The sequence below is a fragment of the Engystomops pustulosus genome, chromosome 7, assembly GCF_040894005.1.
Source record: "Engystomops pustulosus chromosome 7, aEngPut4.maternal, whole genome shotgun sequence".
NCBI classification, from domain to species: Eukaryota; Metazoa; Chordata; class Amphibia; order Anura; family Leptodactylidae; genus Engystomops; species Engystomops pustulosus.
The window spans coordinates 149,310,037-149,337,670 of record NC_092417.1 but is presented as its reverse complement, the minus strand read 5'-3'; the positions used below and the strand labels follow the sequence as shown (position 1 = coordinate 149,337,670).

Here is a 27,634-nt window from a genome sequence, read left to right as displayed (position 1 = left end):
CGAGGCGGATCCTACTGACGTCTCCCTGACGTCAACACCCACAAGTGTGACCCGGAAGGAGAAGCCCTTGTGTGTGTGTCTGTGTGGGGCTTCCGGATACTGATTGCCAGTGCAGGGCCGAGCAAACGAATTATGCGGTGAGGAGACCCCGGAGGGTGAGTGACGTCGTAATATGAAACGTACAGGACGTTTAGAGCGTGACGTGAGCGCATAACCGCGTGCGGGGCCGTGACGTCACCGTGTGTGTGCAGCCTTACATAATGATGATAACACTTGTGACGTCACAGGCTTATTATGGCTTCGTTCTTGATGTTGGAGAACAGACTCCCCCGGGGTGGTGACATGACTGCTCATTGTTACAGTTATTGGTGTTGTGGGGGCACTACAAGTCCCAGCACCAGTCACTGCTGCCCCATGTGCAATGGGGACATAATGCATGGAGATAGAGAGCTGTATATAACAATAACCCCTAAGGAGTCATGTGGACGGTGCAGTCATTGCACAGGCGTGGATACACTTGGCCCATGTTCACACTCCGGGCTCGTGCGCCAGTTTTTCTGATGTACAAGACCTGAAATAATCGCAGTTCCCGGTGTGCTGCCAGTGAGGGAGTGCAGGGCGTTCCTACCTCACCCCTGGGCACTTGCTTCAGCTACATTGTATAGCAGGGCCTGACATAGAATTGTATAGATCATACACTGACCTGCGAGCGTATGATACATTATGCCGAAATGTAATTTTTTTTTCTTTTGTAGTAATGCAACTCGTTGGCATGGAGGTGAAGCTACTCTGATGGGTTTAGACCCGTGCGATTGTGTTTGTGAACCAGTAACATGTGTTTTGTTGGGTAATAGGGTAAAGCGTGTGTCGCTAGTACCCAAATGTTATCGATCCGGTCATAATACTGGTGGGGTTAAGAGTAGCCTCTCTCTGATGCGATCGAATTACTCTTTAAAAAAAAAAAACATCCTAAGGCCCCTTAGAATCAAAGGGTTTTTATTTTTACGGCCTTGCGCCACATGTGCTATACTCTTTTAGTAGGGGTAGAACACAACCAGATTCACTTCAATGGTCATCCATTTGAATGGCCTTATTGCCTGGTGTATCGGGTCAGAGCTCCTGTAACTGCAGGAAAAACATGGCAGTGCCCAGATGGCTGTGGAGGGTGTAGATGGCACACACTCGTATAATGTCCTCATCTGTACAATGTATCATTGCTCCTGAGTGTCTCCTGAGCTCTTTACACGTCTTCTGCGCGTCAGATTTATCCGAGGTTCACACAACCCGATGACTGTGGTACGTGAGGTGTTAAGTCTGCAGTGGAGAGTTAAAGAATAACATTAAAGTCGCAAATGTGTTGCAGCTTGGTCCTACATTTTTTTTTCTTTTTTTTTAGTAACTTTACCAGTTAGTAAATGTATTAGTAACACTTAAATCTGTAACTTTTTGATACGTTACAATTTGCAAATCTGGAGCAAAAACTTGCGAATTGGCAGATGTGATCATTGTGAGACATCTGCAAGACAGAGGTAACTGCACTGATAGAAGCCCCCACTAACACACACAGACTTTATTAGCGGATCCTTAATTCAGTGATTTTCAACCAGTGTTCCGCGTCACACTAGTGGTCGGGTGTGCCACGGGGGAAAGTTCCCCAAACTATGGTGCCCCCTGTGTTTTGTTTCCCGGCAATGCGCAGCGATGCGCAGTCACGGCTTCTTACAATGTAGGAGACGTGTACAATAACACATGTGCAAGCTTTGAACCTCTTGCGACAAAATGACGTCACCGAGGCCGGCGCATCATCCTCAGAGCGGAGAGACTCTCGCATTTGCCCACCGCCAAGGTAATGCCCGCCAATAATGCTGACTATATGAGCTTTTGCCTGAGTATATGAACTCAGAATACTCAGCATATGAGCTGGTACTTTTAGTACTCCAGCAGTATACTGCATATAACAATGAGAAATACTATAGTCATGAGGCTGGAGTACTACAAGTACCAGCTCATATGCTGAGTATATGAGCCTCATGGCCATAGTACTTCTCATTGTACCCCTTTATTTTGCAGTATATGAGCCACATAATAATCAGCACCATATACTAAAAACAGGGAGAAACTGAGAACTGTTGAGGAAGAGCTTTGTGTGTGTCTTTCCACCATTCCTACCAGGATATCCCTTTTGTGTTTATCGAAACAGGCCCAGGTTTCACACTGAGTAAAATAAATTTAGAATCTATATTATTAACTGTATGTATAAAATGACTGTTTTAGTGTCATTTTGTGCTATTTTGGTTGGTGGTGTGCCCCAGGATTTTCTAAGTATAAAAAGCGTGCCGCGGCTGAAAAAAGGTTGAAAATCACTGCCTTAAATAAACCCCTTCTCTTGGCCTCCCTGGTGGCTGGTAGAACACAGGAGCTGTAAACATGCACCATGCATTTAGATTGGTGGTCATCAACTTCCTGGGAAGCCCCCAATCTTATCAAGACACTTGGGGTCTGATACCTGGACCCTACTAAGCAGCTGTTCTTAAGTGAGCTGAGCTGCAGTGCTCCAGCATGGCCACTACACAGTGGGGCACATTTACTTACCCGGTCCGCGGAGTTCTCAGAATTGGCCGCCGATAATGCACTCAATTCACTAAGATTGTGCGCCCAATGCCTCCATGTGTCCCTTCCTGCTCAGGTATGCCGGAGTTCACCCTCTTCTTCCTGGTGCATGTAAGTGCTTGGTCTTGCGACACAATTTGAACGCCCCCCCGATTTCTGCATGAAAGCCAGCGCAGCTGCGCCAAAATCTGATCGCGTGTGACACATTCCCAGCACAGACACCTGTACAATACCTGTCAAAGTCGTGCAAATCCCGAAAATGGCGAACAGTCCGACGAAAGTGCGATCCGCGACCCTTAGTAAATAAGCCCCAATGTCTGAGCTCTATACTCTTGTGTTATCAAGGAGCTGGAAGCATCTGTGTATTACAGCAATGTATCCTAAGATGAGGGCATAAATATAAATCTCTTACACGGGGTAACACGGGTGCAAAAACTAGACTTGGAGGTTCTGCCGCAGTTGTCAATCTTGCATTACAGTATTTTGATTATGGAAATCCCATCTACGATGCAGAAACTAGTCAGGCTTCTAGATGTATCCCAGGGCCATGTATGATGTGTAGGGTGATGGGCACAACAGCTGTTACCTCAGTAAGTGTCTGTCCCACAACCGTCCATCCCCATTTACAGACTCCTAGTTTATTCACCTTTAAAATGTTTTTTTTTTTTAAAAACAAAACAGCTGAAACATCTCTGCCGCGTTGTAGTCTCCAGCCCTTGGTGTTACTCTATATATACTCCAACAGCTGAGGAAATACATGAATTATACCCTCTCAATGTTAAAGAGGGAAAAGTTTAGACGTTATCCCTTATTTTGTAGACGGGGGATAACAAGGTGATCAGTGAGGGTCTGATTGCTGGGACCCCCATGGGTCATGACAATCTGTTGAATTGGGGATCCCTTACCACCAATGGGCAGTGAGGAAGGGCGAGCATGCACCCTGCCGTTACATTCAGTTCTATGGGATTCGCTCAGTCACTGAATATTCATGCTGGTCCTGCCTCCCCCTCCATTGGTAAGAACAGGACCGCGGGGGCAGGTATATTCCAGAAACTTCCACCACAAAAAAATTTGATGAAATATAAGAAGATCAGCGCAGTCGCAGTGCATGGATGTATGAGCAAGCCCTGGTTTATTATGATGGATTTTGAGAGCAGAAGGGCAGATGCTTGGTTATTGCTCCATTTATCTGGGAGACATGTGACCCCCGTTCCTGTGTTAAAGGAAACCTACCGTGAGGAATCTACCATCGTAAGTAGATCTGACGGTAGATTCCTCCTGCCTCTGTCCTAATCTGTAATTTAATAATCCTGGAACCTAATCTAACTTGGTAAAAACTTTATTTTAGTAGTTTTCAAATTAACTAAGAAGCGACAGTGGTCTGGCCGGATACTGGGAGCTAAGGCTTCCCCACGCCCCAGTAGCCTCTGCAGGTAATATACATATCACTAAAATAAGGTTTTACCAGGTTAGATTAGGACAGAGGCAGGAGGAATATATCATCATATCTTCTTCTGATGGTAGATTCCTCATGGTAGGTTTCCTTAAGGGGGGTCCCAGTAATGAAACCCTCAGCAGTCAGTCACTTGTCCCCAGACCCCTGTATAATGTGTGTTTCTGGGCAGCCAAGGTAGGTGACTGTCAGTAGGTAGCACTTGTATAGTGTTGTAGCTTGTGTCTACTGTACGGTAATATCAGCAAGTAACCGGTGTGCCAGATAAACATATACAGCCCATCACATACTATGTCACAGAGACATTGCTTCTTGTCACCTCCGGGAGGCAGGTGACGTGGCAGAGCATTATCTGTCAGCAGATAGAGGTGGAATTGTTTGTTTTGGCAGGTGTTTATATAAAGTCTCTGTCTGGCTTAAAGGGATTGGACCCAGTAATAATACATCCACAGGTTCTGGAAGTCCAACAGCAAGGAACCTACTGATCCGCAGATTAGGGTCTTCTTTCCCCTCTATGATGGTGGATCATATAAGATTGTGGCAGTCTGAGGTGATCTAAGTGATGAATAGGTCATGACTTGGTCCAACCCCTTTGAAGGGAACCTGTCAGGAACATGTATTCACCCTACACTGTTTGCAGGTTGTAATGAACTTTCCTACATTTCAAAAAGCTACACATGACTTGTCCATGCTGCAGACTCTCTAGCTCTCAGCCCCCAACTTCATGTTCCTGTACAACTTGTGGAGCACAAAAGTGGGGGCCAATAGCTGATCAAAAGGTCTCACGATCCCCAAAATAACACTGGTCTGTAGAGTATGCAAAAGTTATTGGCGTCAGAAGATGGCGAAAAGAAGAAAAGGTTGTTATCCCTGTAATTGTACCGACCCAAAGATTAAAGGGGTGTTGGCATTTGGAGCACGCAGTGAAAGCTGTACAAACAGAGCCCAAAAGAAAATGGCACAAATGTGTTTATTAAAATCAATTTCAACGCAGTTTTCCAGCTTCCCATTACACGAAATGGATTCCTTACTCTGAAAGCAATCCCTCATACTTCTCTGTAATTTTAGGAAAAAGTCTGTTGGTGGAAGGGGTTAGTGCCATATTAGAGATGGGAATCTCATCTTTACGATCACATCAGGCCTGTGGTTCTTAGAACTACAGAAACAAGGTAAAATCTTGTGGCAGAGACCCTGAGTGACCCCTGATGGCGCTGAGACGTGTGTATGGGACGCAGTATGACACTTCTAAGCAGTCATTGTCCATATGAATCCACGGCACGAGGTGAATAGGTGACTGATTCCCTTGTAATATTTAACCACACAAAAATACTTTTTTACTTTCTCAACCAGCAAAGTTCTCTGTCCTTCCCTGATCATTCTCTGTGAACTTTGCACAAGTCTGCAAAAATTAGCCTGTTAAAGGGGTTGTCCATTATAAAAGCAGAGCACTGCAGTCCATGGATTGTGTGCGGTTCTGTAACTTGGCCCGAATAGCTTTAATATGTCAGCTGCAATACCAGACCCAACCCATGGAGCGGTGTGGCGCTGTGTTTACATCAGGCGAGCCATGGTAACCCCTGTAACTTTATGATCTGAATTTGTATATTAATGGCAAAGGCAAATTTTAAATGTTTTTAGACTTTTACTTCTTTTTTGTACTTGTCTGTAAGGAAGCTATCACTGTGTATGTCACATCCTCCGCAGTAATACAAAGAGGTTGTGGTCGCTCTGTATACAAGGCTTCTTCCTCGCAGTACAGTGCTCCTAGTACTCTCCTATCCTGTCCTCTTCTATTACTTCTTGTGACCAGAAATTTATTACAGGAAATCTATAATCTAAATCAAGCATGCTATGCTGGGGACACTTGTCGTATTTATTTTGGCTGTAAGACGCACTTTTTAGCAAGACAAAATAGTGCGAAGGTCAGCAGGATCCAGCACTGTCAGACCCCCCTGAGAGGCTCCTAATACAGATGGAGGAAGCACTCACAGCCTCTGCTCTCATCGTCTTCAGGGCCGGCCTCAACTGTACAATTCAAGGACCTTAGATCATCCGGTCATGTGATTCAAAAGTCCCATGACCCGAAGCCAAGGCCCTGCATATATATAGGATATGCTGTCCGTGTCCTGCAGCTACGTGGACTATGTATGTGGCAGGAGATGGGAGGAAAGGATATACTACGGGGATGAGAAGCTGGGGGTGGGGCTATACACAGGGGGTACCGAACTGATGGTTGGGGGGATTATTTATCCTAAGTGTTTGAAAGCTGACTGTATGTCAGAATAGTCCTTTGACTATTCAAGTACATAGCAATGTGTGGGGGATATCGGGCTGTACTGTCTGAGGAGGGATCACGTGCGGCATATACCACATACCTGCTAGATAAGACCCCTCTATATATTGACCCTTTCTACTCTTTTTTAGGATTTGCTTTTCTGATGCATAACAATGGATGAAGAAGAGAATCAGGACCAACTGATCAACCGCAACACCTCGCAGGGGAGAAGCCGACCGCAAGGGCCATTTGTAGCCAGTGATGATGGTAATGCATGGATACCGCCAGCAAGAAACGGATATTTTGTGAGCTGTTTGATTACTCGTCATAGACAGTGAATGCAAAGTCTAGACCAGGCACCAGTCAGTGGTGAACACATTGATTGCTGCTGGTTTGCGGGGAGTCTTACAATAGCCACCATTGTTTGCATAGAAGTGATGCGTATAAAGTTACGTCAGTGGGCTCCATGTATACTCTTCTCATTCATGTATACTCTTTTAGTAAATGACATTAAGTCAATTTACTGAGAAATTCCACTGCTAAAGGTTCCTTACCCAAAACCTAAATAGGCTCTCTGCTGGAAAGCCATTGAATTAGCTGTCATCATTTTGGAAACCCAGCAATAAACTTTAAAGGGGTTTTCCACTGTCTGTATAATCATTGGGATTGAAAGATCCTGAAATGTGACAACAGATCGGCTCCTAGAAACTTGCTTATGGTTTACATGGGGCTGAGATGTCATAGAAAACACAACTATCTTCCTTACTATCTACAGAAGGGTATTTGTTAGGAAGTGAGGTGACCGCAGCAATCGTCTAAGCACTCCTTTCTCTTTATCATCCAAATTCTGGGGTATTCACATGAAACCAAATTTACTACATGGACACAAACGTTTCTGGCCACATATTAGCCGTAGTTGCAACATCCTCCTGATGTGATTCAATTGGCGCATATACATGGACGCATATACACATCTGCATTCAGGATTCCGTTTTTTAAGTTTCTGTTTCTTCCAAAAAACGGATTGTAATTTAAACTGATATCTTGATGGAGCCATTAATATCAAAGTATCAGTTCTAAGAAAGGATCCCTTTAAATTATACATTCAAAGAAAAATGTTAGTGTCACTTAGTTTCCAGTTGTTTGTGTTTTTTTTGTTTTTTTTTTTAATCCTCTACTGTGGCCTCTATAGATTGTGTTAAAATGCACAAATGTAAAATCAGAGCTTTGCTCTGTTTAAAAAAAAAAGAATAAAAGGATGGATTGCCTGTTACAAAATGATATAAAGAAAGACCATCCTCCATCCATAGAAAACAATACAAAAAATTTGACACCCTGCCAGGACCTTACGATAGTATTTTATGGACAGGAATTTCTGGCTGATGAGGTAAAATACAGGAGGCTTCACTTTACATATCCAGAAAGTGGAGCAGAACTATTAATTGATGTATATTGGTCAATTACCTAATATCCTGCCCCCCCCCCACATACATACACATACATACACATACATACACACACATACACACACATTACAGAAAATATAATAATAGATATGCACTATTTTCTAAAAGAACTGTTTCTATCTACCTGCTCCTTATCTAGCAGAAAGTAAAGGTAGAAGACCTGGAGGGAAACTGTTCTGTTATAAAGCCAAAGTTTGTAGAATACTAAGACTTAAAGTGTAATGATCTGACAATTGTTTGCAGCCTGAAATTGTAGGAAGCCTTAAGCAGAATTAATCCAAATTAAGAGTTATCTGGATTAAAGGGTGGCTTCACATTGGCGTTTTTTTCCCCATATCAGTGATTTTTCACTGAACCCATTTTGGCTTATGGACACATACAGATGCTTAACTGGCTCATTCTTTTCAATGGGCTTTTTCACACTTTGGATCAGTGGAAACAAACTAATGTTGTCAGTGAACACAAAAAAGAACAGGTTCTAAATTGACCACTGATCAGTGCAAAAAATACTAAACATAAGTGTGAAAAAGCCCATTGAAAAGAACGGTTCAGTGAGACATTAGTGACAAATCACTGAAGCCAGGAAGAAAAAAAACAATCTGTATGTGTCCAGAAGACAGAATGGGTTTAGTGAAAAAATGCCAATGTGAGTTGAGGATCCTAAGCTTAGGATCTCTCTAGATTCTTTGTATTTTTAAAAGGGTATATTAAAAATGTTTTCAAAACCTAATGGTGAGAAAAAGCTGATATTCTAGTTATTGGCCAATACTAATTCTGTTTCATGATGTTTCAGTTTGAGATTATTGGCCGCCTACCACACCCTTCAATCATTTGTTGTGGGACATTGTTATCCATTGCTCAGTTTTATTTTTTTAAATTGCCTTTTAAAATTTTGGTGTTCTTTTGGTAACAGATGATATTGAGGAATCTGATGGATCAGGAAGTGAAGAAGAGGATGATATGGAAGAGGAAGATGGGGAGGAGGAAGAGGAGTCTGGTGAGTATAAGAATTAGGATACATCAGCTCACAGCTTTGTGCCTTGTGCCTCTCAGTTTTTGGAGAATGTAATGAAAACTAAAAACGGGAGGTGAAACAAAAGTCTTCCATTTGACTTCCCTTCCCCTTTGACTACAGTGTATAGAATTATTATTAGTATCAGGAAAATATATATTTCTCCCACTATTTCATGGACGTCAGTGAATAGTATGTGACCACTATGTCTTTCATGTGGGCTTTGCTAGGATCAGAAGAAGAGGATGAGGATGAAGGGGACCTGCAGGTGGGAAGCTCGGACCCCACCCAGTCTGCTGCCGATTTAATTGAAGCAATGAGCTCTGACGAAGAAAGAGAGAACTGTCCCATCTGTCTGAATGGATTTCGAGATCAGGTTGTGGGGACCCCGGAAAACTGCAATCATTACTTCTGCCTGGACTGCATTGCTGAGTGGTCTAAGGTTAGTAAAGTAAAACTTCACTGGACAGAAAACCTCTGCTAATGATGTAATATTAAGCGACCAGGAGGCTCAAGGTGCCCTTAAAATGCCCCAGGCGTCATGGAGTGCAGGTTGGCTTTCTTAACCTAAGCCTCATGTACTTCTATAAGGGCATCTGTACATGTTGCAGATTATCATTGTGCATGTAAATTTGACTCAAATACAGGTGGTATTGTCACACTTTTTTAATGCAGATTTCATGCTGATTTTCACAAGCCAAAGGGGTGGGTAGTGGGCTGTCGCAGGGTGGGGCGCCCAGGGCACTAGCTATTATAGTTGTGTGCCAATTCCTGCTCTACGCCAGAAAGGACCTGGCACGCAATTCATATACTAAGAAGACGGACGAACTGTGGAAGAAAAGTGATGCGACCATTTATTTATTTTCTGCATTGCACATCAATTAAAGTGCAGAAATTAAGAAAAACCGCATCATCTACATAACTTTTGCTACATCACATAAAATTTTTACTGCTACTGTATTACATTGCAAATTTTCCCCAAGAAAATCTGCAGGGGATCTGTAATGTGCGCAGTTGCCTTGAAGGACACCTACCATCAGCTATCTCCCGTTCATGGTAGATGCTATGGTAGGTTCCTGGTAACATTTTAAGCGCTAATTTATCTTTCCCTAATCCTGTAATACTTCCTAACCTTAGCTACACTTTATGAAACTAATATTCTTATTTTCTGCAGAGGCTACTGGGATCTGGAAAAGCCTCTATTCCAGATCAAAGGCCACTCCATGCCCCAGTAGCTTCTGCTGTCATTCCTACCTGCGCGTCCTAGTTGTGCTTCTGTTGTGCCGGTAGCTCTGCGCACACGCTGCATCTACAGCTTTAGTGTTGGTGGGAGCGGCGATATGCACTTGCGCGGCACTGAAGCCATAGCTCCTAGACATGTGCAGAGCTTCAATCCTAGGACCTGTAGGTAGCATGGACAGCAGAAGCTACTGGGCATAGATTAGCCTGTTTGGAGAGCAGGATTAGGGAAAGTTGGATTACGGTTTAGAATGTTACTAGGAACCTATCATAGTCTGTAAGCTCTTGTGTCACCCCTCATCCTCATAGACTATAAGCTCTTGTGTCACCCCCTCATCCTCATAGACTATAAGCTCTTGTGTCACCCCCTCATCCTCATAGACTGTAAGCTCTTGTGTCACCCCTCATCCTCATAGACAGTAAGCTCTTGTGTCACCCCTCTTCCTCATAGACAGTAAGCTCTTGTGTCACCCCTCTTCCTCATAGACTATAAGCTCTTGTGTCACCCCCTCATCCTCATAGACTGTAAGCTCTTGTGTCACCCCCTCATCCTCATAGACTGTAAGCTCTTGTGTCACCCCTCATCCTTATAGACTGTAAGCTCTTGTGTCACCCCCTCATCCTCATAGACTGTAAGCTCTTGTGTCACCCCCTCATCCTCATAGACTGTAAGCTCTTGTGTCACCTACTCATCCTCATAGACTGTAAGCTCTTGTGTCACCTACTCATCCTCATAGACAGTAAGCTCTTGTGTCACCCCTCTTCCTCATAGACTATAAGCTCTTGTGTCACCCCCTCATCCTCATAGACTGTAAGCTCTTGTGTCACCCCTCATCCTTATAGACTGTAAGCTCTTGTGTCACCCCCTCATCCTCATAGACTGTAAGCTCTTGTGTCACCCCCTCATCCTCATAGACTGTAAGCTCTTGTGTCACCCCCTCATCCTCATAGACTGTAAGCTCTTGTGTCACCTACTCATCCTCATAGACTGTAAGCTCTTGTGTCACCCCCTCATCCTCATAGCCTGTAAGCTCTTGTGTCACCCCCTCATCCTCATAGCCTGTAAGCTCTTGTGTCACCCCTCATCCTCATAGACTGTAAGCTCTTGTGTCACCCCTCATCCTCATAGACTGTAAGCTCTTGTGTCACCCCTCATCCTCATAGACTGTGTAAGCTCGTGTCACCCCTCATCCTCATAGACTGTAAGCTCTTGTGTCACCCCCTCATCCTCATAGACTGTAAGCTCTTGTCACTCCCTCATCCTCATAGACTGTAAGCTCTTATGTCACCCCTCTTCCTCATAGACTATAAGCTCTTGTGTCACCCCCTCATCCTCATAGACTGTAAGCTCTTGTCACCCCTCATCCTTATAGACTGTAAGCTCTTGTGTCACCCCTCATCCTTATAGACTGTAAGCTCTTGTGTCACCCCCTCATCCTCATAGACTGTAAGCTCTTGTGTCACCCCCTCATCCTCATAGACTGTAAGCTCTTGTGTCACCCCCTCATCCTCATAGACTGTAAGCTCTTGTGTCACCCCTCATCCTCATAGACTGTGTAAGCTCGTGTCACCCCTCATCCTCATAGACTGTAAGCTCTTGTGTCACCCCCTCATCCTCATAGACTGTAAGCTCTTGTGTCACCCCCTCATCCTCATAGACTGTAAGCTCTTGTCTCACCCCCTCTTCCTCATAGACTGTAAGCTCTTGTGTCACTCCCTCATCCTCATAGACTGTAAGCTCTTGTCACTCCCTCATCCTCATAGACTGTAAGCTCTTGTGTCACCCCTCTTCCTCATAGACTATAAGCTCTTGTGTCACCCCCTCATCCTCATAGACTGTAAGCTCTTGTCACCCCTCATCCTTATAGACTGTAAGCTCTTGTGTCACCCCTCATCCTTATAGACTGTAAGCTCTTGTGTCACCCCCTCATCCTCATAGACTGTAAGCTCTTGTGTCACCCCCTCATCCTCATAGACTGTAAGCTCTTGTGTCACCCCCTCATCCTCATAGACTGTAAGCTCTTGTGTCACCTACTCATCCTCATAGACTGTAAGCTCTTGTGTCACCCCCTCATCCTCATAGCCTGTAAGCTCTTGTCACCCCCTCATCCTCATAGACTGTAAGCTCTTGTGTCACCCCTCATCCTCATAGACTGTAAGCTCTTGTGTCACCCCTCATCCTCATAGACTGTAAGCTCTTGTGTCACCCCTCATCCTCATAGACTGTAAGCTCTTGTGTCACCCCTCATCCTCATAGACTGTGTAAGCTCGTGTCACCCCTCATCCTCATAGACTGTAAGCTCTTGTGTCACCCCCTCATCCTCATAGACTGTAAGCTCTTGTGTCACCCCCTCATCCTCATAGACAGTAAGCTCTTGTGTCACCCCCTCATCCTCATAGACTGTAAGCTCTTGTGTCACTCCCTCATCCTCATAGACTGTAAGCTCTTGTGTCACCCCCTCATCCTCATAGACTGTAAGCTCTTGTGTCATCCCCTCATCCTCATAGACTGTAAGCTCTTGTGTCACTCCCTCATCCTCATAGACTATAAGCTCTTGTGTCACCCCCTCATCCTCATAGACTGTAAGCTCTTGTCTCACCCCTCATCCTCATAGACTGTAAGCTCTTGTGTCATCCCCTCATCCTCAGACTGTAAGCTCTTGTGTCACCCCCTCATCCTCATAGACTGTAAGCTCTTGTGTCACCCCCTCATCCTCATAGACTGTAAGCTCTTGTGTCACCCCCTCATCCTCATAGACTGTAAGCTCTTGTGTCACCCCCTCATCCTCATAGACTGTAAGCTCTTGTCACCCCCTCATCCTTATAGACTGTAAGCTCTTGTGTCACCCCTCATCCTCATAGACTGTAAGCTCTTGTGTCACCCCTCATCCTCATAGACTGTAAGCTCGTGTCACCCCTCATCCTCATAGACTGTAAGCTCGTGTCACCCCTCATCCTCATAGACTGTAAGCTCTTGTCTCACCCCTCATACTCATAGACTGTAAGCTCTTGTGTCACCCCCTCATCCTCATAGACTGTAAGCTCTTGTCTCACCCCTCATACTCATAGACTGTAAGCTCTTGTGTCACCCCCTCATCCTCATAGACTGTAAGCTCTTGTGTCACCCCCTCATCCTCATAGACTGTAAGCTCTTGTGTCATCCCCTCATCCTCATAGACTGTAAGCTCTTGTGTCATCCCCTCATCCTCATAGACTGTAAGCTCTTGTGTCACCCCCTCACTCCTATTGTCCCATATGACTGTTTGGACTCCATGAGATCTAACTTAGGTAGATTCCTGATGTAGATTTCCTTTAGGAACTCTAGGACAATTCTATCCCACAGATGCATAGAAGTGAAAAAATTCCATACTGGGGCTCATAGGAACATTCAGCCCATTGTTCTATGCATTGCTGAAGTTACCAGTGGTCAGCGATCAGGCACCTTAAGGCTTTTACTTTATCATATCACTTGGCTCTTACGTTGTCACCGCTAACCGTGTTTTTGGTTTTCTCACAGAATGCCAATTCCTGCCCCGTAGACAGGATCACCTTTTCATGCATTCACATCCGGGCACATTATGGTGGAGAGATCCTGAAAAAGGTACATTTTGGAAAATAACATGTTTTTGTTTGCCAGGCCGTGATTTCCAGTTACTAGTTAAAGGGATTTTAGTAAATGAGTGCAGGGTATGTGGTGTGGGATAACCGTGCTTTTCTGCTCCACATAGGTCCCAATACACTGTAAAGCAAATGAGGTATTGGGGGAAGAAGAGGACACAACGAATTGTGAAGTTTGCGGGCGGAGTGACCGAGAGGATCGGCTGCTTTTGTGCGATGGCTGTGATGCTGGGTACGTGCCTTTTATATATCGTTTGTGGTTTTCTTAAAAGTGGTTCTACTAGACAACCCCTTTAAATTTTTTTATTTACTCGGTGATAATGATTTTCGAATGGCAACTTGTCATGGCCACCTGATGTGGCACAGAGCTAGCTGCTTCTACTCTGTATACCATGCAGGGTCAGGGGCATGGGAAGGTGATATCAGCTGGTCAGAGGTGATGCCAGGTCTGATCCCTAACAATTTGATAACCTATACTAATACTAGACCATTGTGTGTTATAAGTAATGTGGAGTGCTCAGTATGTATATGTACCAATATTCATCAAAGAGATTGGACTGATGTCTGTATGTTATAGGTACCACATGGAGTGTCTTACACCACCCCTCAATGCCATTCCTGTGGATGAATGGTTCTGCCCCGAATGTGCCGCTACCAATCAGGCAGAGGAAGGTAATTCTATCATTTCCTTCACAGTAGTGTGGGTATTCATGTTAATATCACGGGTTAGGCTACATTCACACGATGTATGCCCGCTGTACTATGGCTCTGCGGAAAGGAGCAGGGGGAGGAGCGCAGCTCACCCCTGTCCCTCTCCATAGGAATATACAGCAGACGGCGCTGTATTACGTGGAAATATAGGACATGTCCTATCTTTCTAGAGGCTACGGAGCAGTACGGTGCCACACATGTGCGGCACCGTTCCTCTCCTGTACAGGGCCGCGAGCCCATAGAAGTGTATGGGGGACGTATATACGGAATATACGTTCGTGTGAATGTAGCCTTAGGGGGGGGAAAAAATATGTTTAATTCTTAAAGGTTGGAATTGATGGACTTTTTCCAGCCTTATATACTATGACTATATGTGTATGATCCAGCGGTTTTCATTGCCACAGAAGCAGTAAGTGAGGAAGAAGTGTCAAACCTACTGGCAGATGTGGTTCCCACGACAAGCCGTCTGAGAACCAATGTGGTTAGGACTCGCGCCATTGCCCGCACCAGGCAGAGCGAGCGGGTGAGAGCCAACGTGAACAGGATCCGCACCACAGTACGCACCGGCCAGGTATGGGCTATCCTGTGACGAATGGGACTGGTGATACGGGGCTTGGGATTCTCTGGCCTGGACATTGGCATGGTTCTTTTTCTATCACACTCACCATAAGATCCATTAGACAAACCTAAAGAAGAAAATAAAAAAAAATAATAAATGATTGGTGAACATGTTATAAAAAAAGATCCCGACAAAAATTCTGAATGTGTGAGTTTGCAATACAATGAGTAAAAGCCAAAATAGATGTGGTCTTCTTATTTCCAGAATGTTCCGAGGTATTTATTATCATCTCTTCTGGACGAAACCATTGAAGCGGTTGTAGCTGGACTAAATACTGCTGTCTACCAACGAAACCTAGCTCCTCGCACCACCACCACCACAAGGCGGAGAAGAAGAACTGGTGGGTGTCACAACATACAGTAGAAATTTATTTGGGGCTACGTGTAAAGTGCCAACTTTTGTCAGTTAGCCTCCTGTCGCCCAGAGACAATTTTGTTATCGGTGGTGGCTGTTCTTCTGTCTAAGGCCTAATTCACATAACCTTATTCATGTGCTTGTCCATAACAGATCATGGGCTAACACAGCCAAGAGGAGAAAGGAGGGGTGAGTGAGCACTCCTCACCCCTCTCCTCTCCATTGAAATCTGCCCAATTATAGGATATGTTCCATAGTGTGCATGGCAGCCAGGCTCTGTCATGGTGCTGTGAAATACCAGGTGCTCACTGCTTTGTGACCGGGTGCCATAGACTTCTATTGTGGCCATGATCTGGCCGCCATATGTGCGTCCAAAGTAAGGCCACCATTACAGCTGTGTGAATAGGGCCTAATTTAGGATGCTACGGCAGGCCAAACACTGCTAGTCCATGGAATGCAAGAGTGAGCTGAGACTGCAGAATTTTTGATATTTCTGGGAATAAAAATGGTAGAAATTGAATGTAAAATCGGCGCGCCTGCTTGTCCTATTATATCCAGTCACCAATAAGACCATGTTCCCAATGCAAGGGTATCCTAGCGCTTGCACTACCACCTACCCTTATGCCGGTATAATCTCCTACCTGATCTGACATCAACACAGCTTGCACCCAGCTAGTCTTGTCTATGCACCCTCCTGTTTTGCATAGGACACATCCATGATGTTTGTTGGTTGTCAGAACAGTTGCCGAAGCAAGCTGAACTCCGATGGGTTGAGATATACATCTGCTTAACCTCTTGTATAAGTTCATGATATATTTTTTTTTTTTTTACATTTTTATTTATTTTTTTACATCAATCTTATATGAAATGAATAAATGAGTTTGTAAATGGCTGATGACATATTAAATCCTTTTCCTTCATTTGAAGTTAAAAAAACAGGTCAGACAAAGGTGTCTAAAGGAAGCCGAGGGGTACGAAAAAGGCGCAAGAGGCGGGTTAAAAGACGGAAAGGGCGGAAGCAAATGGTGAGTAATATTAAATCAAATTTGTACCTAATATGGTTTTATTGTGGATTTTCGAGAAAACTATTTGTTCCAGAAATCTAGTACAAAGTAAAGTACAATAAATTGTCAATATGTGACGAGAGCAAATTTATCCTAGTCCTATACCTGCACTGTGAGGGAGCTGCGCTCTTGTAGCTGCTGAGCTTACGATTTCATGAGATTTTATACATTATTACACATACATGCACCTTGCCATCAGCCAGCAACATTTGAGTATTTGTCTCTGTTTTTCAGACTCGAAAAGTTCCAACATCTCACAGCCGCATCGCTCGGTCTCTGGGTATGTGCAGCCCTCAGCGGGGATCTTCATTACCTCGCGTGCAGCGGGCAACGGAGCAGACTTTGGGCTCCATGAGACACGACATTGGTGCCGCTTCCCTCTCTGTTTTTGGAAACCCTTATGACTTGGATCCCTTTGACAGGTAAATCCAATATTTAGCCCTGGGGTCTCCTTAATGCACAAAGCTCTGCTAGAAAAAATCTGATGTAAATTGTCTGATTAACATTTTATTCACTTTATCTTATTTATTGAATACTAAGTCTTAGCTGGTTAAATTTTTGTTGGCTTTTTGCACTTTCGATTCTGTAGGATAAGACGGTCCCCAGTATTGGGGTTGTACCAAAAACGAAAGTTTATTCCCAATGTTTTGGATTGAGAGAATCTTTGTCTAAGTGTCTCTCTCCTAACTACAAGATTAATCTTTTTTTACAGTAATGATGACCAGATCAGTAATCCCTTATCTCCACTCACTGCTAAGCGAAGGGTCCTTTCCCGTTCTGCCTTGAGGTCCCATCAGCCCGTCGCAAGGCCCATCTCTGTCGGACTGTCAAGGTATGAAAAATTACAATCTATGATGAAATTATACATCTCCTGCCGTATGATGGGAGATGTTTGTATTTACATGAATTTGATCAGGTATCGCACTTGGTTATTATTGCAAATTTACTATTTATCCTTTTTTTTTTCCGGGGCAGAGTATCTCCTATGGCTTCTGGACCAGTAGCCGTTGCAGAACCGGTGCCAGATCTTCTGGGAAGTATCCTGTCTGGCCAGAGCATGCTCATGATGAAGAGTTCTGATATTGTCATCAGTCGTGATGGATCTTTAACAGCAAAGAAATCTGGTGAGGAACCTCTAATGATATTTATTTACTGTATATACTTATGTAAAGGCCGGGGTACTAAAAAACTGGGAAAACCTATGTACTGGAGTATAAGGGTTCAAAATATATTGGTCTCAGCCTCCAGCCAGTATAAAGCTGACCAGCCCCTCACCTTTCGGATGCCCCCTGCAGGTCCTCTTGCTTCGGGTCCTCCGGCTCCCCTCCATGTCCCCATTTGCAGCCGGCACACACAATGACGTCAGCCGCTTGCCAACGTCATTGTTTGTGCACCGCTGGCATCACGTAGGTACCAGAAGCAAGAAGAGGACCTGCAGGGTTCGTTGGAAAGTACAGTGTTAATTTTTATTTATTTTTTTTTTTTTTAATGGACTCGATTATTGGCTTATACTCATTTACATGCTTGTAGTCTCTTAATGTTTTTTTATGCAAACAACATTGAAGGGTTTGGTCATCATATAAAACTTTGCAAGGTTAACTATAAGAATGTATTGCGTTCAACCATATTATAATTACCCTGGTAATGTTTCTGTGAAGCAGCAGGACTCAGGACTTCCTATCTGGTGTCCTGCTGATCTCCAGTAGATGGAGGGGGCTGTGCAGTCATTTCCCCCCTTTATGATGACCACTCCCATTTTAGTAGTTGAGGGGTGTGCCAAGAACATCCACATGCCCCCTCCAACCAAAGTGGGCATGCATACCGTAATGACTGCATGACTTCCTCCATCTGCAAGAATACATGTATTCCACTTAAAATAACATTTAGCGTTCACACTTCAGGGACTAAAAACATGCTGACTTTTTCTTTTATTATTTTTAGGTGAAAATTCGGCACAGAACTCTAACTCTAGAGAGGATATAACAGCAGCTAGCTTTGTGGAACCAAGCCCATCTCACTCAGGGTCCCCAACAATTTCCTCGTCACCCAGTGCATGGAAACCTGTTGTACAGCAATCTCCTGTCAGTTTTCCATCTTCTGATCTATACGCCCTGTCCCCTGCACCATCACCGCCTCCAGCATCATCTTCTCCCAGAGGCCTGGATAGATTATCTTTGCCCAACTCTTCGATGCTTGGGATTTCTCCTTTCAGATTAAAGAATGCTTTCACTCCACGGGTTGTCCAAGTGCAGTCCTCTGCCGGGCGTCTAACTTCCAAGGGGGCTGAGCCACCTCGTGTAAATGGAGCTCTGCACAAGCCAGAGTCGCCGAGTTTAAGTGATCCAATTCCTCCAAAGCCACCAGAGATAAAGCATCCGAGCAAGCCACCTGCAAAGAGACTGGAAATTTCAGAATTTCCTCGGATACCAAAGATCAAAAAGGAGACTGATACCAGTTCTTATAGTGAAGGCACTAGGCGAACAGACTCTGCCAGCAGCAGTACAAACACTAGCCTTCCAAGACCTGGCGTGAACCAGCTAACTGGACGAGGTGAGAGCAAGCAGGTAGGCAGATTCTCTACAATGGAGAATACAGAAAAAAACACACGGCAAGAATCTCAAGCTCCTTCAAGACACTGTGGTGGAATTTCATCGAGTCATGCAGCCTCAAGCAACAGCAAAGCTCCTCTTAGTTCCAACTCCTCAAGGAATGTGGGTTCCTCGGATTCAGGTGGAGGGGGACTGAGAATAACGATCAGTGCGGGTTCTACTAATTCATGTAGACAGTTCAGTCCCAGTACAAAAGACCCTTTCCGCGCATCAGATGGAAAGTCACAGCAAAAGACTACACTTCATAACCCTCCGAACAATAAAAGGGAAAAAACTGTTAAAAATGAAATTTATGATCCTTTTGAGCCAACTGGTTCGGATTCAGGATCTCGTGATAGTAGTCCGGAAAGGCCTACAACATCCCCCTTACCCACCACCACAGCTACAGAGAACCCTGCTCCAACTAAATCCAGCGGTGTGAAGGTGGGAGCGTTTCGGAGCTTTAAGCTGACCACCCATGCCAGAGTTGGTGTATCTAAACTTGGGCCTGACTTTTCTGGGCTGTCACCCAATAACAAAGAGTCACAGGAAAGCAAAAGTCCAGAAACTGTAATTCCAGTTTCTCCCCCTCCCCTTAAAATGGACAGAGAGATCAAAATGGAAATTAAGGAAGAAAAGACTGAACATACTCCATTTAGAATAAGTTGTCCATTGTCTGGACTCAAAATTACTTCTGATCTTAAGACAGGTGGATCCCGTGGCTTCCATTTTGACTTGAAAGATCAGCCTAAAATTACTATCAAATCCGAGCCAGATATACTTCTAAACAGAACTATTCATCCAAGTTCTTCAAGTAACAGAGTAGTCTGGGAGGCAGAGGACCTCTCAGAGTCCCGCTCCTTATCTATTAACCACAGCAGTGAACCACAGAAAAAGATCAAGATCAAGGAGGAACCAAAGTCCCGCTCCAGGTCAAGATCTAGAACAAAATCCCGAGAACGAGACTCCAGATCCGCGTCTTTGTCTCCAGAAGATCGAGAGCGAGAGAAAAAATACAAATCAAAGTCACACAAAGTAAAGAGATCCCGTAGTGACAGGTCAAGCTCTGGCAGCTGCGAACGTTCCAAAAAGAAGCGGCAAAAGGAGAAGAAGAAGGAAAAGAAAAAGAAAAACTCTGAGTCAAAAGAAAGAAAGCGGTCCAGGTCTAGCAGTCGAAGCAGCTCGTCCCTCAGGACATACAACAGCAAGAAGAAGAAGAAAAAGAAGCGGGATTCGCGCAGTGGCTCGGTGGGCCGGCGCTCCCCAAGTCCCGAAAAAGAAAAAAAGAGGAAACGTAAAAGTGACAAGGGTTATTCCAGTAAGGAAGGCAGTTCTAAAGTGAAAGACAAAAAGAAGCCCAAGGAGGAACGGGCCAAGCCAAAATCAAGATCACAACCGATGACCAAGGAGTTAAAATCTCACAAGTCAAAGGAAAAATCTCCCCCATTCAGAGACCAGGAAGTAACTCGACACATAGTCTTGTCTCCAAATAACAATGAGACGACCATAACATGTACGGTTAACTTTAAATCTGAGTCCCCCACGGTTGTTCACGAGACAAAAAAGTCCATTCTCCTTATACCCAAAGTAGAGGCCCTTGAAAAACGCACATTCCAGTACCTGGAAGATGATGTTTCCGTTAAAGAGGAGAAAGATCTAGAGTCATCCGATCATGAGGAGGAAGTTCAGATTAAAACGGAGAGTCCACCCTGGTCTCCATCTCTCCTGGATTCCTTGGTTCCTGAAGAGAAGGAGGAAGACATCCAAGAACCTCCTTCTCCACAGGATTCATCTCCTTCTAATGACTTGCTGGGTACTTCGGTGGTTAGTCCTCAAGCCTCATCCTTGTCTAGCGGCACCGAGCCGGCCAGTCCAAAATCTCATAGTTCACAGCCATCTTCTCGTTCTACTGCTTTTGTGACTGTCAAGAAGGAGGAGGAGGAGGAGGATGATCTTCAGTGGTCACCGTCACATTTAGATGATTTTCTATTAAATGAGCTTTCAGATGATGTGTGCTCGGTGGGGGCTGCCAGCCCTGACGATGTAGATCTCGAGGAGGCGATATTGATGAAGAGCGAAGAGGACTGTAAGGTACATGGATTTTGTGATGCATTAGTATCTGAAGACTGTTCTATACAATGATAATATGCTATTTTTCGGGTTCTTGGGCATTTTTGATTACCTATCTGTAGATGGTCGGGTATTCTAAAGCGCTGTTCCAGCTGTCTGTAGAGTAGACGGTGCCATGAGCAGAAGACTCCATCCTCTGTGTGGGTTCTTGTGCTGTAGGGAACCGAACCTAAATGTCCATTATATAGCAGGGTCCTTTATAATACTTCAGTGTTTTCGGCAAAATTCCTAAATTTTCACTGTATTTCTATATTGTAGGAGTCTACCGTCATTAACTTCTCCAAAAAGGCGGTCATACCATTCCTACAGGATGATGACAATTTGGGGGATGGAGGAGCTGGTAACCACATTGATGAAAAATCCAAAAATAGCAAAAACTCCACAGTGGAACTTGGCAAGTCCGATGGCCTCAAAGAGCTATCTCCTACCCTGAAATCCAAACCTCAGATCAAGAGAGTGACCTGGAACCTTCACCAAAAAGATTCTGATAAGACCACCGCCACCACGGAGGAATCTGTGTGTAAGTACTTGAACCTTTCATGTGATCTGCGACAAATTAATTTGCCTGAAAGGGGCACAACCACGAGATTGAAGTCTATTTTGTTCCTGTTTTTCTTAAATCTCTTAAAGGAACCCCTAACGCACATTCGAACGTAGCCTTATGTTGCATAGTTTAGTGGCAAGGACATTGGGGACCCTGAGAAAATAGATTCACATCATAGACCTGAATCATGATGTTTTATATTATATTATAATGTTACCTACCTACAAGCTATGTCATTAACAAGCTATTTTTTTCCATAAAAGCTTCCCCTTCTAGCAATGTACAGTCGGAGGCTTGGGCAACACTAACCAAGTTTACAGTCAACCAAGATATCGCTTTCAAACCGGATCCTTCAAGTGAGACTTCCAGCCCTCTTACCTGGAATACCCCGGATACCTCCTCAGAGGGATCTGTGCTCAAGTCATTGGGCTCATGGAGTGCAGAAAACAGAAGCCAAAATAACCTCCTTGAGAAGCCTAAGGACAAACCTGTAGTACATACTGTAAATAAACCTGTATCCGCAAGTGTGGACAGACTTCAAACTGGAGAAAGACTAGTGAAAGACGGGCAGATCCCTTGGATTACAACAGATACTCCTGTTCAGGTACTCTGTATACTAGCTGCACTTGGCGGGTACTGTTAGGCCCGTCCAAACTTGCAAGTGTGATGAGATGAACTCTCATCACACTCGCAATGCGTGCTGCCCAAATCGCACGGCCCAAATGCTGCGAACCGGGACTGAACCGGTTTGCAGCGTTCGGGCCGTGCGATCCGGGCAACATGCGTTGCGAGTTCATCGGATCACACTCACAAGTGTGGAACCGGCCTTAGTGTATTGTAGTGATACCTAATGGTACCTACTCATCAGGTCATTTCTGCTGCCCCATACAAGTATTTGAGTAATTGGGGGGAAAGTTAACATTGGTTTTGCTGGACTTTTTGGTGTAGAAAAGTCTCAAAAAAGTTGGATAGAGGTTTTTTGCGACTTTTCATTATTTAAAAGTCGCACAGGACTATTCCGCCACTTCTCTGTACTGGCGTATATATATAGAACTACTGCAATGACCTGTAAAGCCACATTCATGACTTGCAACTTTTTTTTTTTTTAAAGACAATTTGTTATTAAAAAAAAGTATGATAATGAAGCTCTGTCGCTTCTTTGCCTGGCTCCATGCTTTTCCTCTTATATTAGTTATGCACTGCTTTTGAGAATGATGTAATCACTGTGCTGTGCCTGACAGGCAGAAGTAATCAATTGCTGCACCATCCCCTGGCTGCCGTGTATTAGTGATCCAGCTCAGGCTGATTAGTCCTGTCTGGACAGCTCCGTGTAACGTGTAGGCTGAAGGCAATTCACAATTTGTGTAAAGATTGATATTTTCGTCTCTCTAAGTGCTTGACTTCTCTCCTTCTATGAAATAGGACCTCTATTATTGATGGGGTTACATTACCATTCTAGAAAATAATCCTTCTATTTGGTGTAAATTTTACATTCCTTCCATATTGCTTTCCTCGGAAATGTGTATAGTGCTGGTTATCATACAGTTTTCTAATATCCACTATCATGTATTTATGAGGATTGCCTACTGGGACGGTTCTAGAAAGTTCGCCTGTAGTAACAAATGGTGCGGGATTGTGTTCCGCTAATAAGATGACATGACTGGAGACACCTGATGGAAAGTGACCCACCTACAGTTGAATACATTGAGGTAATACAACAATCTAAATTTGTTTCTAACATCTCACTTTTTATTTTTTCACAGGTTTTCCCACAGACGTTGCCTCCATTACCTCTCCCTCCAGTCTTTCCCCCTTACGCCCCTTTGAGTCAGCCCACCGTACCCTGTGTAGTACAGAGCAGCAGAACCATGCCCAGCCAAACGCCAAAGCCTGGCAGCCTGGCTACAGCTAATGAACCCAAGATGCAAGCAGCGAGCACGGGTAAGAGTCTTTACAGGATATTCTGGTAATATATTAAGTTGCAGGGCAACAGTTTCCCCCCATATTGTGCCAGGCCTGCCAGAAAGATGCCAAGTGCTGGGCTGAGCTATGGCCAGTGCTCCTATAGCTATAACAATCCTCCTGAGAGACTGCTGCTACATATAACTTCTCAGGGGGGAAGCTGGTGTCATTGCACTTTTCTCAGGGTCACTGGGGGTCCCTCTGGTTGAACCTCAAGTGATTCAGTAGCTATCACTTAATTATCCATTCAATAGACAAAATATCTTGACATTGTAATCCTTCTGTGTTCTGTGTCTTACGTTTGTATTTTATATTCCCAAGGTAAAGGAAAAGGAAAATCAAAACCAAAAACAGGAGAAAAAGTAAAGAACGAAGAGGTAACCGGAAGCTGCCTATAGGATGTATATGTACCAGACCACATTGTCCTTCTTAGGGTTTAGTCCTGGTGCACAATTTCTTATTGTTGTTTCATCCCTATAAGTATGTGGACAGAGGCTGCCAGTATTTGAATCTATATTATCACTAATGTAAATGAGCCGGAGGCGCTCAGGGTGACATTGGCACCGCCGTGTTTTCATTTATTAATCTCCCCCTCCCCCTGTGAATGTACCTCCTCCTTCTGGCCAAGGAGCTAGGAGCCGGCCCTGTGACCCCAGAGAGCCGGGATGTGTGCTCTCTTCTAGCTCCCCGGCCTGAGGCAGGATTACACCAGGGAGGCAGAATAAATTAAAGCTCAGGTGACATCAACCTAAGTGTCTCTGGCTCATTTTGGACTAACACAGCAAACGGGTGCAGAAGAATGGATTCTCATATTACTTTATTACTAGAAACTGGTTTACACAGACCTCTAGGGCTCCTTTACCACAATATATCTGGATACGTGTAGCCATTATTACGCGCCTAATAGTTTTGCCATGTTTTTCCTTCCCAGTACATGAAGAAGCTTCACATGCAGGAGCGAGCGGTGGAGGAGGTCAAACTGGCCATAAAACCATTTTACCAGAAGAGGGAAATCACAAAGGACGAATACAAAGAAATTCTACGTAAAGCTGTGCAGAAGGTGGGTTTGGTAGGATCGCTTGTTGTCGGTAGCTATTAGTATGAGTTACTTCCAGCATGCTGGGGCTTGTAGCTTCACAACAACCTTGTAATAGATTGGCAAAAAAAATGACTCAAATTTCCTCAATCCTGACATTTCAACATTGCTACAGTTTCTCCTGATCCCACGCTAATTGATGGGAGCAGGACTGGGTCTCTGGCTGTCAGACACAGACGGAGATCCTAGGGAGACGGTTTATTACCACTTCTTATTCCTTCTCCTTTCCTCACTGCACAGCGCTGAAAAACCAGTGAGTCACAGCAGCTAGATCTCCTCGCAGGAGGTTATGACTGCAAATTGCACACAGAGCTGCTGGAAAATTGAAGATTGCAAGTCATATAAATAGGATCAGCTGCTAAATGGAGCAAATAGTGGGAATAAGACTGTCATGTAGTACCATATACCACATTAGATAAGGGTCTACCAGGCACCAAAACCTCTAAACTTGACTCATCTCTGGTATACTGTGGCTTATTTCTGCTCATTTTCACGTGACATAGGAGATTTATTTTTAGCTCAATGGGTGAGACTTGAGATAAGAGGGAATTGTAAGTGTCTTCCCCTACCTGGGGACACTAGTGATTTAATGGGGTAATTATGGCTTACGTTCCATAGCTCAAGGATTTATATCGTGTACAGATGAAAATATTGTAATTACTTACTTTCCTTGTTTTAGATCTGCCACAGCAAAAGCGGCGAGATCAATCCAGTAAAAGTGGTGAACTTGGTGAAAGGCTACGTGGAAAGATACAAACACATAAGGAATAAACAGAAGAAATCGGGAATATTTGATGATCACGACTTTGGCCGAGATTCACCCATATAAATGGAGTATTCTGAGGAAAGTACAGACTATGTAGACGTGATATATTGGAGGCTGTCTGGTCACACACCCTCCCCCTTCGCTCAGTGGATGAACTGTATAATTTTTGAAGACAAAAAAAAAAAAAAGTTTTGGTTTATTCTTATAAACTCGTCTTGGACTTTCTGTTTGCCAGTTTTGACCCATTTTGCCATCTACTGCACAGCTCTCTGCCAGCTTTCATTTCACAAGGTCTTCACACAAGACGTAGAGGAAGAGGCAGAAGTGACCCCGCGTCCCCGAGACTGTCGTTACCTCTCTTTGTAGATTGTGTTAATATAACATAGACACGAGGCGGATGAGTAGATACATTTGTAAGAACCTCTTCTTTTCTGTGGGTACACTTTTCATTGGCATGGAACAAGGGTATAAGAGCCAATCCTTACTAACGAGAGCAATGGATGAGAACATTCTGGAATAAAGATTTGTCCTTTGACAGTGAAAATATGTATGAAGGACAATTTCTAATTTTAATGGTCGTGAGAGAAGTTTTATTTTTTGCACACTACATCATTCAGCAAACATCTTTAGTTTAATGGGAAACTGCAGTGATCATTTATTGACAAAACCTAGGGAAATATTTGCTCTCATCCTGGTTAAATTATATCAAAAGGCAAGAGGGCTTCTCTCCGTCTGGAGGATAAAAGGTTTAATTTCCAGAGGCGATAAGTGTACTGTAAGAACTGTGAGTCTGTGGAATAGCCGAGCTCAGGCGCTGGTCACAGCAGGAACAGCAGAGAGCTTCAGGAAGGGAATAAATGCCTTCTCACATGAAAATAACATTGATGGTATTGTTCAGACTATAAGACACATGTTTAGCAAGAAAAAAAAGTGCCTGTGTCTTAAAGTGCAGAGGTCAGAAGGATCCAGCACTGCCAGACCCCGCCTGTCCTGTTGATCGAGTGAAGCGTTGACAAAGCTCTTCACTTGGTATCTGAGAGCGCATAACCTCTGCAGTGGTCTCTCCCTTTCTATGCTCTTCTTGATTTGAGAAATTTTGCAGGACCTAGAGTGATGCCAAAAGCAGGGATTGATCAATGGATAGCAGAGCTTTGTGGGTGTAGCGATGCGTCCAAAAATGCCTAATCTATCAAAATATAATAAAGTTTTTTCACTGCGTTTAACTCCGTAACGGAAAATAGCACCCAGAGTCGAAAATGGCACTTTTGCCATTTAAAAAAAAAAAAAAATCTATAAAAAGTGATTTGAAGTCATCAAAAGGCACAAAAAACGACACCTCCCAAAGCTCTATATACCAAAGTATAAAAAAGTTGTTAGCGCCAGAAGATGGCAAAATCCCCAAAAAAAGTTTGTACAGGAGCTTTTAATTTTTGTAAATGTATGAACACATTATAAAACCAAAATTCAAGACAGGGAAGCAGCACTCCGTGAAATATTCAGTGTTTTATTTCGCCAGTGGGCAGATGCATCTGCTGCTTCCCTGTCTTGAATTTTGGTTATTCATGGGATTTGGAGTCGGATCCTTGTGAAGCTTGCACCCACTACGAATTTCAATTCGCTTTTTTCATTGTGCTGCTCCGCCTACTTCTCTTCTTTAAGTTAACATTATAAAACCTATACAAATTTGGTATCTCCGTAATTGTACCGACCCAAAGAATAAAGTAGTCATTTGGGGCATACAGTGAAATCTGTAAAATCCAATCCCACAAAAATTTGTGCATTCTTTTACCAATTTCACTGCATTTTGGATTTTTTTTTTCCTGCTTCCCAGTACACGGCATGGAATATTAAATACCAGCATTTTGAAGTGTAACTTGTTACGCAGAAAATAAGCCATAACACAGCTCTGTATGTGGAAAAGTAAAAATGTTATACATTTTTGAAGGTGGGGAGTAAAAAATGAAAACGCAAAAATGAAAAAGGCAGCGGCGGGAAGGGGTTAATTAAGATAATTGGGGAAAACTGTCAAAAACACATGCATTTTTTTTTTTTTTAACGGACTGCTTTAAAAACGGGTTCAAAACGCAGCACCCTGAAAGTGAGTCCCCTAGTGTCACCATTGTGTTC

General features: G+C 43.9%; 1 protein-coding gene across 2 annotated transcripts; it reads left to right on the top strand.

The window, feature by feature from the left end:
* On the top strand, positions 1–26,080 carry PHRF1 (PHD and ring finger domains 1). 2 transcript variants are annotated; one of them, XM_072118202.1, is made up of 20 exons: positions 1–155; positions 6,488–6,605; positions 8,718–8,801; positions 9,047–9,258; positions 13,573–13,656; positions 13,784–13,905; positions 14,251–14,345; positions 14,789–14,955; positions 15,208–15,343; positions 16,285–16,382; positions 16,656–16,843; positions 17,134–17,253; positions 17,397–17,545; positions 18,363–21,100; positions 21,398–21,659; positions 21,947–22,287; positions 23,447–23,624; positions 23,967–24,022; positions 24,577–24,705; positions 25,421–26,080. In XM_072118202.1, exons 2-20 carry the CDS (start codon positions 6,512–6,514, stop codon positions 25,568–25,570), a joined length of 5,403 nt encoding a protein of 1,800 aa, XP_071974303.1. In that variant the 5' UTR covers positions 1–155; positions 6,488–6,511; the 3' UTR covers positions 25,571–26,080. The 2 variants fall into 2 exon arrangements, with proteins under 2 accessions (XP_071974303.1, XP_071974304.1); XM_072118203.1 differs by lacking the exon at positions 1–155 and having other exon boundaries at positions 6,504–6,643.
* The last annotated feature ends 1,554 nt before the right edge of the window (positions 26,081–27,634 follow it).

What these genes read in the sequence shown, in the direction of transcription:
- PHRF1 (XM_072118202.1), top strand. Translation starts at nt 6,512, where the DNA reads ATGGATGAAGAAGAGAATCAGGACCAACTGATCAACCGCAACACCTCG. An exon ending in ATTTGTAGCCAGTGATGATG is followed by an intron (nt 6,606 to 8,717) that starts GTAATGCATGGA and finishes TTTTGGTAACAG; the next exon opens with ATGATATTGAGGAATCTGAT. An exon ending in TGCGATGGCTGTGATGCTGG is followed by an intron (nt 13,906 to 14,250) that starts GTACGTGCCTTT and finishes TGTATGTTATAG; the next exon opens with GTACCACATGGAGTGTCTTA.